The sequence below is a fragment of the Cydia fagiglandana genome, chromosome 9, assembly GCF_963556715.1.
Source record: "Cydia fagiglandana chromosome 9, ilCydFagi1.1, whole genome shotgun sequence".
NCBI lineage: Eukaryota > Metazoa > Arthropoda > Insecta > Lepidoptera > Tortricidae > Cydia > Cydia fagiglandana.
Genome location: NC_085940.1, coordinates 5599683 through 5613032, shown reverse-complemented (window position 1 = coordinate 5613032; position 13350 = coordinate 5599683). Strand labels below are relative to the sequence as shown.

General features: G+C 36.7%; 1 protein-coding gene across 1 annotated transcript; it reads right to left on the bottom strand.

Moving 5' to 3' along the window:
• Positions 1-281: 281 nt before the first annotated feature.
• Positions 282-11676, bottom strand: LOC134667649 (ecdysone oxidase-like). The gene is made up of 5 exons (XM_063525071.1): positions 11322-11676; positions 7901-8034; positions 2735-6148; positions 1902-2035; positions 282-1817 (listed from the first exon to the last, which is right to left on the bottom strand). The coding sequence occupies exons 3-5, from the start codon at positions 2844-2846 to the stop codon at positions 282-284; spliced, it is 1782 nt and encodes a 593-aa protein (XP_063381141.1). The 5' UTR covers positions 2847-6148; positions 7901-8034; positions 11322-11676.
• Positions 11677-13350: the final 1674 nt, after the last annotated feature.

Sequence of the window (13350 nt, the reverse complement as noted above, 5' to 3'; positions counted from 1 at the left end):
GAGAGTGTATAAATACCTGTGTACCTATTCCCATATACCTATTCGTTTTGACTGAGAACGCACTAGGTATTTTGACTGCTTTATAAACTTCACACAAAAAGCTAGAGATATTATATTATAAGTGTTAAAATAGATGAAATAGTTACGATGAGAAAATACAATGCAATTCAGAGAATAATAATCAAATTTGTTTTTATTTTATTAATTATAGTATAGGTACCTACATATTTTTATGGCATTGTTATGTTATTAAATAGAAAACTAATATACTAATTTTGATTTTAATGACTATAATGATCTGCCTTAATTATGTCAGCAGCCTTCTCCGCGATCATAATGACGGGTGCCATAATGTTTGAACGAGGAATGCTGGGCATAGCGGAGCTGTCCGCCACGCGCAACTTTTGCACTCCAACCACACGCAGATTGGAATCCAGGACACGGCCCATGGCGCATGAGCTGCTGTAGTGCCACATCGACCATCTTGTGCTTAAGATCCGACAACGCCAGTATCCCCTAGTCCCATATCTCAACCCTTCACATTTAGGTTCTTTAAGATGAAGCTCCTCGCCATAAACACTCTTATAAAATCTTGAAGCCCTGATTTTATCCAACTCTCTACAAGCGTCAACCATCATTTCTACATCTCGCTTCTCTGTGTAAGTTCTTAGATAGATTAAAGGATCATCTTCAGGATTTGTACTTCGGAGCTTAATAGTGCCACTTGATTTGGGATGCAGCAGAATTTGTATACATAATAATATCTCTCTCCCTTTACTAGCTTCGTAAAGGGCTTGGCATGTATCTTTACTAAGGCCAAAATTAAAAGAGCATAATGATAACGCAGCATCCGGATTATTAGCAATGATGTAACATATAGACTGAGTGTCTGGATAATTATGGGTATTGTTAAGTGCTATGAAACCTATTATAGTAGGAAATGGATATTTTGCGTAATTTGTTGGTTTTACGTCAGTGGACCATTTCATTTTGTATGCAACTAAAACTGGTGGATGTTCTTTAAAATGTTGTCCAACTGGTACATCAGAAACTAATTCTATACCTAAATTTATTAAGTCTACTTTGGGACCAATGCCAGAGAGCAGGAGTAACTTGGGTGTGTTAAATGCCCCAGCAGTTATTATTACTTCCTTATCTGCCATTATCTTGATTAATTCTCTGTCTATAGTCAAAGCTTCAACTCCTATAGCATTACTATATTTATCAAATAGGATTCTGGTAACCAATGTATTCTTAAGCACGCGCAAATTATGTCGATGTTTAATTGGCTTGAGGAAACTATAAGCTGTACTCTGTCGAACTCCTTTGTAAATTGCAAAAGTAGCTTCACCAAATCCTAGAGTTTCATGGCTATTGAAGTCAATGCGATTTTTATGTCCCAATTCGTGAAACATAGAAACATAATCTTTGATTATAGGATCCTTGGCTCTGGTGATATGTAAATAGCCTTTAGTTCCGTGGAATTCCCCGTATTTAGATTCAAGAATCCCAGAATCACTTAAATGTTCACTCTTCTTGAAGTACGGTAATACATGTTCGTAATCCCAGGACGAATCCCTGATTTTTTCTGCCCAAGAGTTGTAATCGTGAGGATGTCCTCTAGTATAAATCATGAAATTGTTGCCACTGGACCCACCCAACATTTTGCCTTGTGTCAGTGACAACCTCGGTTCTAGTTCCGTTACGTAGTTGTAGAGTTCTGAATCGTTTCGGTATATCTCTAGTTTTTTCTCGTATTGGTTTGTAAAGTTCCAGTCGTTTGGCGTTTTTGGAAGGTAGCCGACTAATCCTGGAATCTGTAAAAATATTTTAATTATTAAAATGACATTAGTTTAATGGAATATGAATAATATATAAAATTACATGTTATGTTTCCTTACCATGGACTCATAAGGTGGGTCACCACCAGCTTCGATGAGCAGTACGTTGAACCGGCTCCACTCTGACAGTCGATTAGCAAGAACGCAACCTGCAGTCCCTCCTCCAACTATTATAAAAGTAAAGCGGTCGCGGTCTGTAAATATTGAAAATAGGTATAGCGCTGATACTAAACAAGCAAGGAGAAATTGATGTTTCAAAGGGCATCTAAGGTTAAAAAAATATTTAAAAATAAAAATAAAATAAATAAATATTAGGGGACATCTTTCACAGATCAACCTTAACCCAAACCAAGCAAAGCTTAATGTACTATGGGTGCTAGGCGAAGATATACATACTTATATACATAGAAAACATCCATGACTTAGGAATATTTGTGTTCATCACTCAAATAAATGCCTTACCGGGATTCGAACCCAGGATATGTACTTCTGCAATATCAGCGCAATTTAACTGCATAACAAAAACCCTCCTCTGGGTTACAAAAATTTGAAGCATTTTGTAACTCAATGGAAAATTTTCATCATCATCATCATCGTCATCATTTGGCGTTTTCTTCGCCAGATTTCGATAAAATTTGGTAGATAGATAAAGTTTCTTATATTGTACTTCTGAAATATCAGCGCAATTTAACTGCATAACAAAAACCCTCCCCTGGGTTACAAAAATTTGAAGCATTTTGTAACTCAATGGAAAAATTTATAAGTAAATTATTTTGAGAGACATTGGGATTTCGTATTCATTCAGATCAGAAAGAGAATTTCTTTTAACTAAAATGTTCGAGTATCCAAATCTAACAAAAATCTGCCTTTATAAAAGGACAGCAAGCAATTACCTGAGACGGTCGCTGATTCGGGAAAATTTACAGCGGTAAGTCGTAAGCCGACAAGCATATAGAAGGCAGCTTGAATTCTTCTTATTCTCGTCAAAGCTAATGCAACGTCCATGATTTAACTGAAGATAAATGCAAATCGGTACCACTAATTAAAGAAGCGGTTCAGTCACTCCGTAAAGAAAATATGTTTAATATGTCTAATCAAGAACCTAAAACAGATAAGGCAATCGAATTGAATTTATAAACGTATATGAAACAAAAAAACTTTAAAAATGTACTTTAAAATACTTGGATTACAGGGCACGAATACACCATTGGACAACAAAATTTACAAAGATTAAGAACGATTTAAGTATCTAAACGTAACATAACATAACATAACATAACATAGCTTGTAAGTTAGTACTAACAACTATGGACTGTAATTATCTGAAAATAAATAATTATAATTATTTTTTAAATAATAATAATCTAAAACATTCTCTAAAAGTTATTTCTGTAGTTTCACTATGACTTTTTCTTGTTATAGTTATGTATGGTTGCTGACAGATAACTCATAATTATACTTATATATTATTAAAGTCGTACTTATAAAAGCAAAGTCAGCAAGATCCACAGATACAATATGGTACATTTATGTAATACTAATAAAAATAAGTTTTTGGTAAAATATTTCATTATTGGCACAATTGAGACAATTCTAAGAACCTCAAACACGATTACGTTATTTTATCACAGAGTTCCCCTGGCTACCTCCTGGCCCATCGTCAGATCGGCTCCATGTGATCATAATATTGCATAATTGTATTGTTATCCGATCTACATACGTATGAAAAAATATAGCTTCCAAAATTTGATCCAGATTAACATAGGTACTAACCGGACATATAAAATAGAAAAGCTTGTAAAACAATGTCCTGCGTAATCTTTAGATACAAGTATAATTATTGTAGTTTAATTGGAAAATTACCTTTCAATCTGTATCCGACGATCACCCGAATTACCCAAGTACCACCTGGTGAATACGAAACATGTTCACTCACAGATCTCTTATTAAATAATGCACTAACGTAACGTTTCTAACGGTAGATAAACAAAATATTTTCTAGGTATTGTGAAATACACGAGTATTATGATATTATGTTACTCACAATTATAATTGTTTTAGAAAACAAAGAAGCGACAAACAATTGAAACGGGTTGTTTTGATTAAAAAAACGGCGTAGAATAGAAACGGTTTATTATCTATTGATATTAATACAGACAATATGTTTCGGTGTCTGTCGCATTGTTCTATGTAGTTTCAGTCACTGTGTATCTGAAAGTAAGTCCTGCAAGCTTAAAAGTAGTTCAATTACAGGAAAATATAATTCAGTTAACCAAACAACGGTAAAATTATTTAGCTTAAACCTTAGATTTCTGAACTATCAATACTGATACTGAAAACAACCAAATTCACTTTAATTTAAGAATTTACCATATAAACAACATGGTTACAACATAACAAAGTCTTAATTTCAAGAGAACTTTGTTGGCACTTGTCTTGTTGCATTATCAATATTTATGCTTCTAAATGAAATGTACAAATGGAGCGAAGTAATTTAATAGCTTAGTAATTTTAAGAATACATTGTAATCAAGGCGTAAAATCGTTCTTATAACGCATATGTCGGCGGCATATCGTGAAATCGTGAAACGTGAAAATCTATGACTCGTTCCCTGAGTAGACGGAGCCCAGCTACGCGGGGCTCCTATTTCTGGGCAGTTTGCCCTCCGGGCATCTGAAGTAACCTAACGAACCTATCCTACCTATATATTGGTTTAATGTGACTATCGTCAAAACATTACACAGGAACATTACGATCTGCCTGATCTTACTATCGGCCGCCGACACATACATTACTTTTATATGTCACACATTATTATCTTCTTTGATAATGTCCGCTGCCTTTTCGGCAATCATAATGACAGGAGCGTTAATATTGCCACTGGGGATGCTGTGAATGGTAGAACTGTCAGCGACGCGCAGGCGCTTAACGCCGTACACGCGCAGCCTCGGGTCAACCACCCGACCCATGCCGCATGCGCCGGAGAAATGATACATCACCATCCTCGTGCTCAACACATGGCATCGCCAATACTCTCTCGTCCCAAATACCATCCCCTTACACCGCGGTAACTTATGATCAACAATTTCGCCAGCAACAGTTTTAAAATACTTCGAACTTCTAATCTCGTCCAATTTTTCAAAAGCCTTCGCCAAATTTTCCAAGTCTTCTTCTTCTGAATACGTTCTTAAGAAAATTAAAGGCTGATCTTTAGGATCTGCGCTTGCGAGCTCAATTTTCCCACGTGATTTAGGGTTTAATAGATTTTGTACACAAAAAAATATCTCCCTGCCTTTACCGGCTTCATAAATAGCTTGACATGTGTTATAATCAAGTGCAAAATTAAAAGAACATAAGGTTAATGCTGCAGATGAATCATTTGGAATGTGAAAACAAATGGACTGGTAGTCTGGATACATTTGCGATTTATTCAATGCCACGTATCCTGCCATAGAAACAGCGGGAAACAAACCGTTATTTTGAGGCTGTGATGGAGCACTTGACTTTTTAAACTTGTACGCTACCAAAGCAGTCGGATGGTCCTGTAAATTTTGTCCGACCGGCAGATCAGAGATTACATTTATACCCAAAGATTCCAAGTGCTCCTTACGACCTATTCCCGAAAGCATGAGCAATTTTGGAGAGTTAAATCCACCAGCAGTTACTATTACCTCCTTATCCGCGATTATTTTTATCAACTTGCCGTCTTCTGCTAAAGCTTCTACACCGATAGCATTTTTAAATTTGTCGAAAAGTATTTTAGTAACTAGTGTATGCTTGAGAACGTGTAGATTTTGGCGGTCTTTAACTGGTCTGAGGAAACTATAGGCCGTGCTCTGCCGTACTCCTTCAGCGATAGTCAATGAAGCTTCACCATAACCTAACTGCTCATTACCATTTACATCTAGAAGTATTTTGTACCCTAATTCATGAAACATATTAAGATATTCAGTAGCTTCTTGATGAGGTTGCTTTGTTACATGTAGGTAGCCGCTCGTGCCATGATATTTTCTGTATTTTGAATTAAGGATACCAGGATCATCCATACGTTCGCTTTTTTTGAAGTACGGTAGGACATGTTCATAGTCCCAGGATGGATCTCCAACAGCACGTGCCCATAAGTTGTAATCATGAGGATTTCCTCTAACATAGTACATAAAGTTAGCACTGCTTCCCCCACCGAGCATTTTCCCTTGTGTCAATGGCAAAACATGGTTGTTTTGGTAAATGTCCCTGTTTTTGTCATATTGCTCGGTGTAGTTCCAGTCTTGTGGTGTTCCTTGAATGTAACCCATCAAACCTGGAAGCTGGAAAAAAAGGTAATTTTATTATTGCTATCATGAACATTCACCTGCAACGAGATTTTACCTACCGTAAAACGGGGTGAGTAGGTTTCGCGGGGAGAGGTATGAATGGGGAGAGAAGGTTTGAAAGGGGGGTGAGAAGAGATTTTAAGGCTACTGCTACAAAAATAATGTATTCCAATTTAAATGGAGCTATAGTAATACGCATAATTAAAAAAAAATCGATCCAACAATCTTCCTAAATCACCTTTGTATGAAAACCCCTTTCACCCCAAATACGAGGCACTACAGGGTGAGGTGGGTTTTCCTCTTTATCGTCAAAGTTATGAAATGGAACTACCCAAAATAAAATAAAAACTAAAATACAAACGTCCGGAACACTTATTATATACACCATTCAGTTTTCATATGTAAAAATAAGTTTTTGGCAAAAATTTCATTTTTGGTACAAGCTTTTATCGCTGACTGTACTTTTCTTACGACAGACAACTAATACTCATCGAGACAATTCTAAAAACCCCTAACACAATTAGGTTGCGTTGTTTCATCACAGAGTTCCTATGGCCACCTCCTGTCTCCATCATCAGATCAGTTCGACAGTACCATATTATTGTATTGTCACCAGAACTACATAAAGCTGCCAATTTTCATGACGCTACGATCCTTGGAAGATGGTTAAATTAGCTACCTTAGATTCCATTACATAGTTAGTTACATACAGGTCGAAAGTTCATGGCCACCTCCTGTCTCCATCATCAGATCAGTTCGACAGTACCATATTATTGTAATGTCATCAAAACTACATACAGCTGCCAATTTTCATGACGCTACGATCCTTGGAAGATGGTTAAATTAGCTAACTTAGATTCCATTACATAGTTAGTTACATACAGGTCGACCTAATAAAAGCTTGTTAATAAAATGTTATTTAGGTTAGAATTTCAGTTTTGACCCTACTCACCCCATTTTACGGTATTGCACTACAAAATAAGACCGTTTCAGATATTTTCGTGACCTTCGCTGTGTAATCTATTATTGCAAATGACTTGTAGTAGATATGACCAATGTACCTAAAACCCATGAGTAATATGGCCATGATGGATGGATGGTATGGTCTGTGGCCATGAGTAAGCCCATTCATAATAAAAAAAAAAAAAAAACATGACTCGATTCTTCAATAAGAAAAATAATTCAAGATTTCTCCAGAATTTTTTGGAGACTGTTTACCTTATTGTTCTTCCACGATAAACAATAATAATTGTTGATACAATGGAATAGAAAATGCCGATAAGCTGTTCAACTATGCCAAAGATAGGAAGAAAAATGCCAACATTCAGCATATAAGTAGACGTCACGGCATGAAGTGAAATTATAATACCATCCCTGTCAACAGCACATAGGCGATGCTTATCATGAATAGTGGCATAAAACAAAATGAAATGCCGGTCGATTTTAAATCTTACCAGTAAAAGATAGAATATTAAATGCAATAGCATTTCATTTTGAGTTGTGCCACTATTCATGATAAGCGTCGAAGGAGGAGCTAGGGTTAGCATCGTTGAAGAGGCATTAGAACGGACAGAGAAATGGCTCCTCTACACGATGGGCCAACGCCGGCCACTCCAAGGGACGCAGCCATGCGGTAGAATGAGATAGCAATATCACTGGCTCCCTCTAACGCATAAATGCGTCCCTTGGAGTAGCCGGCGTTGGCCCATCGTGTAGAGGAGCCAAAAGAGAGATATACATAGGTACCTTTGACTCGAGAGGCGGGTCCCCACCAGCCTCAATGAGCAGGACGTTAAAGCGGCTGTCTTCAGATAATCGATTAGCAAGCACGCAGCCAGCGGTTCCACCACCTACTACTATGAAACTATAAGGATCACCATCTGTAAAATAAATAGGCAAATTTAACTAGCATAATTTAAAGAAGAGAGAGTATGTTGACCTTATGTCATAATTAGATATCTGGATATAATAATTTTTAAGAAAAAAAAACCGACTTCCATGGGGGCCGATGAAAGATTATTGTAGATGGTACACTATGTAGAAAAGGAGGTAAAACCACCCACTTTTCTACTAGCATTTCGCTTCTGTATAATAGCTCCTCTACAGGATGGGCCAACGCCGGCCACTCCAAGGGACGCAGCCATGCGGTAGAATGAGATAGCAATATCACTTGCTCCCTCTAACGCATAAATGCGTCCCTTGGAGTGGCCGGCGTTGGCCCATCGTGAAGAGGAGCCATGAGGGTCGTAGTTCTAGCCTAACCTAACCCACTCCTCAGATAGCAGTTCGGTTCTGTGCGGATCGCAGTTCGAACCTAATCAAACCCACTTTTCTAGTAGCATTTCGTTTATGTAAGGCTCGCAGTTCTAACCTAACCTAATCCTTGTTCGGTTCTGTGAGGATCGCAGTTCAAACCTAACCTAACCCACTTAATGGCGCATGCCGTGCGGTGTACGGGGGGGGGGGGGGGGGTTTAAGCGGGAGGGGCTAGTAAGATTGGCATCATCGTACTTTATACCTACATTAATTTTATGGTAGGTAATCATAGTTGTTTATTTAGTTAAGGTATCATAGTGGTTTTCTGGGTCAAGGTCCGGGTCCGAGTCCGGGTCCGAGTCCGGGTTCGTGTCCGGGTCCGAGACCGGGTCCGAGTCCGAATCCGAGTCCGGATCCGAGTCCGGTTCCGAGTCCGGGTCCGAATCCGGATCCGAGTCCAGGTCCGGGTCCGAACCGGATCCGGGTCCGAACCGGATCCGGGTATGAGTCCGAGTCCGGGTCCCAGTCCAAGTCAAAATCGAAATTCGTAATCACCAAACGTGTACCATGCGTCATTGAAGAGTTCTGTTCTGGTCATCATCAGCAGCTCCACTTCATCAACTGCAACAGTTTTTAATGAAAATGCATGATTTTCTGATGTAAATACAAAAATCTCTATACGCATGCCTTTAAGATTTGAGGAGTTTCCTTGATTCCTCATGGATCCCATCATCAGAACTCTTGCTTGACAAAAATGTGACTTAAAAACTTAACTTGCTTAACAAACATAACGACGAGGACAAATCGCCAACCGTGAACTATGCGTCGTTGAAGAGTTCTGTTCTGATCATCATCATCAAAATACAACGTAAAATAATTTACTATTTTTTTATATACAGGGCGTCCCACGGCGATGCCACATGGAGGGAAAGTACCTTAAATATCATAGATAGCATATTTTGCTGAAAGAAGACTTCATTTTATTTTTAAAACTTAGTTAAATTGCATTCATACTTTTTTAATTTTCTTTATTAAAAAATGTATGGATAAAAATGATCGCGTCATTGGAGGAAAAGTAGCTTAATTATTGTAAATGAACATCTGACTGAAAGAAGACATTATTTCGATTTAAAAAAACAAGTTGAATTGCATTTTAAATAATTTCATGGTTAAACCGGGAATCGAACCCGCTACACGAGAAAAAAAAATACCTTGTAGCTTTGTCATACCGATCGAAAGGCTTCAATGTGAGAATTATTTTTTTGGTACAAGGTATTTTTTTTTTCTCGTGTAGCGGGTTCGATTCCCGGTTTAACCATGAAATTATTTAAAATGCAATTCAACTTGTTTTTTTAAATCGAAATAATGTCTTCTTTCAGTAAGATGTTCATTTACAATAATTAACGTACTTTTCCTCCAATGACGCAATAAATTTTTTCCATACATTTTTTAATAAAGAAAATTAAAAAAGTATGAATGCAATTTAACTAAGTTTTAAAAATAAAATGAAGTCTTCTTTCAGCAAAATATGCTATCTATGATATTTAAGGTACTTTCCCTCCATGTGGCATCGCCGTGGGACGCCCTGTATATATTTACAGAGGTTCAGAGGATAGCCGTGGTCGTATGCCACTTTACCTTAAATTTTATAATCGTGGCATACGTGACCACGGCGATCCTCTGAACCTCTGTAAATATATATATAAAAAAAATAGTAAATTATCTTACGTTGTATTTTTTTATTAAAAAAATGGTAACATTTATAATATTCCTTGTTCGATAATTTTTAGATAAGAATTCTATCTTGTTTCATACTTTTTAGAGCGCAATTTGCAGTAGTCGGGTTTTAGTTTTTTCATTGAACTTATTTTTTATCAAGACACTAATTTCTGACGTTACTTTCATGGAAATACTGCAACAGTAAAGAAACTGATCCAGCATTACTGCCTCTTGATAAGGTGAGTGATATTTTTAGCCGCATTGCTGACGCGATTTGACCGTCCAATCCGTCACATTTAAATAAATAAATAATTAAATTTTGGGGACATCTTACACAGATCAACCTAGCCCCAAACTAAGCAAAGCTTGTACTATGGGTGCTAGGCGATGATATACATATTCTTATATAGATAAATACATACTTATATACATAGAAAACACCCATGATTCAGGAACAAATATTAGTGTTCATCACACAAATAAATGCCCTTGCTGGGATTAATGTCGGGAAATTAATGACGCAACAGTAAAGTTGCCATCCGAAAATCATCTTTAAACAGTCGGCTGCTTACCTACCACTAGCAACTAAGTAATTTTCAAAGTAAACAATAGAAGAAATATTTTCACGCATAAAATATTAATTGGGTGACTCTGTTACTACTTCTTTTGTTTGTTACATTTTCAACTTGACGTCAATTGAGCTAAAAGTACACATTTGCTTACCCCATGTATTCAGTAAAATCCACCTGTGTTGACAAAGTAAGATAATATTGATTTACAAGACAATACGAAGAAACGGCTATAATCCTGCCACCTAATAATTCTTCCTCTGTTTTGCTTATGAAATTTGTGATAATATAAGTAATAAAATGTATAATTTTTCGTGATTATAACAGAATTGTCTTTTAATAAATTCAATAATTATGAAAAGTGTAAACTTAACTTTTAAAAGTTTATTATACCACACAAGACTGCATGAATGATATGATATAACTATAACACCGTGGGATTAATTGTAATTTATAATAGAAAATGATTAATTTTCTATTATATGTATGGAGTTGCGCGCAAGAACTCAACACAAGCTAAACCGCCTGATGTGAAAGCATGATGTCATCTTTTGGCGAGTAGCATGCTGAACATTTACCTAGACTTTTAATAGTCTATTTTCTCAACGTTCCTATTCACTGACCTTGCACTATCGCCTGCTTCGGATAATATATGGCTGTCATCTGCAATAATGCAAGCACCTGGAAGGCGGCTTGAATGCGTTTTACTTGCGCCACGGATGAAGCAGCAGCGTCCATAGTTTCAGCTCTGCAAGAAATATTAACTGCCTATGAACTTGATATTACATTGGTGACAAACAGTGTCAGTTATCGGGTTTTTCATCGATTTTTTACAAGTTTTGAATCGTATCTGCTTTTTTTGCTCTACAGATAGAATTATAAGACAAACGGCTATCGGTTCTTCAATCTCTTATCTCCCGTTTTGTCTACCGGATTTTGAAAGAAATTAATATTTATTTTTTATGAATTTTTTAAACATTGTCTAAAATAAACACTTTTTTCGTATCTAGATTGCAGTGCATCTTACATGAATGAAATCTACTTATTTGGGTTTGTCTTTGACGTCTCGAAAAACAGGTAAAGGGTTTTAATTTTAAACTAATTAACACAAAAGTTATGGCCAGAAAACCAGTTTTAAGCTTTAAATTGTTCAATTTTGATGCCAAATATCTCGAGGACAAAACGGAAATAAATAATTTAATGAAAATGAGTATCGATCGGCCTACTGTTACAAAAACGTTATGATGACGTTACTAAGGAGTTACGCGACCTAAATATAACATTTTGTAACTTACAAAAGTACCGTACCATATTTGTTTTAATAGTTTAGAGTTTTTAGGTACTCACAAGTAATACACTTGAAGTTTTCACCATCAACTTCAGCTAAATGACACGTCTCAACTATTCAGGCCCCGAAAATAACAGACTACTTAAATATTTTGTTCCGTTCCATATCTAGACACGCAGCAGTGCGTCAAGCCAAGTTTAAAAGAAGAGAACTGGCGACGCAGCGGCCGTGTGTTATTTTATATTACACGAAACATTTTGAGCCACTTATGATCCCTACGTAGGTAGCTCAAAATCTATTAAACAACCATAATATATCGGGTGGAACAAAACAAAGTATTTTTACGCAAACTCTACCTAGGATGTACCTTTACTGTTCAATATCCATTATCATATTATCGATCGTACCATAACATTATCTTTAACATGGAGTTAGAAAGTTCTACAACATTGGAGTTAGAAAACCCTTACAAGATACTCGTTATATGGAATGGGAATCTACAGGTGTTGAGGACCTCTTTCTGGTCTTACATACCCCTAACCATAACCTCGTTATTTCCGTCGTTTATATCCCGCCAGCCTCGAGTAAAGATACCTACAACAACCACCTTAAATCAATCGAAAAAATACAAGACTTAATTCCAAATTGCAAAATATGTGTTGTGGGAGACTACAACTTACCTGAACTCACATGGGCTGTGGATCAAGGTCAACTGATCGCTCAAACCAATCCTACTACTAGTGAGGCCTGCCAATACTTACTTGATACTATCAATCTACTAGACTTGCACCAATATAACTCACTTACTAATCAAAACATGAAAACATTAGATTTGCTACTCTCAAATATAGACTGTAAGCTTTCCCTTCCTGGTACAATCTTAAGTAATGTTGACAGGCACCACCCCCCATTCCAATTCAATATTATTATACAGCCCTTTGCCCCATTGCCATCAATTGAAACCCCAAAATATAATTTTTATAAAGCTAACCCTAAATGGTTCTCTCATGCTCTTATAAAAACCCTAAAAAGAAAAGAAAAGGTATGGCTAAAATGGAAAACATATAAGTCCCTTAGGGATTATTGTGAATTTTCGCTGCTACGTTCACGATGTAAATCGCTTATAACAAACTGTTTTCGCAAGTACACAGAAAACACTGAAAATGCAATGAGGACAAATATAAAATCATTTTGGGCTTATATATCTTCGTTAAAAAATACAAAGTCGAACTACCCCCAAACTAAGTTCCTTGAAAACAGTTCGGCGAATACCCCTAAGGACGTAAGCGAGCTCTTTTCAAAATTCTTTAGTTCCGTATTTGAGCCCAAAAGCAGTTGCAATGTACGCGACTTGGACAACTTAC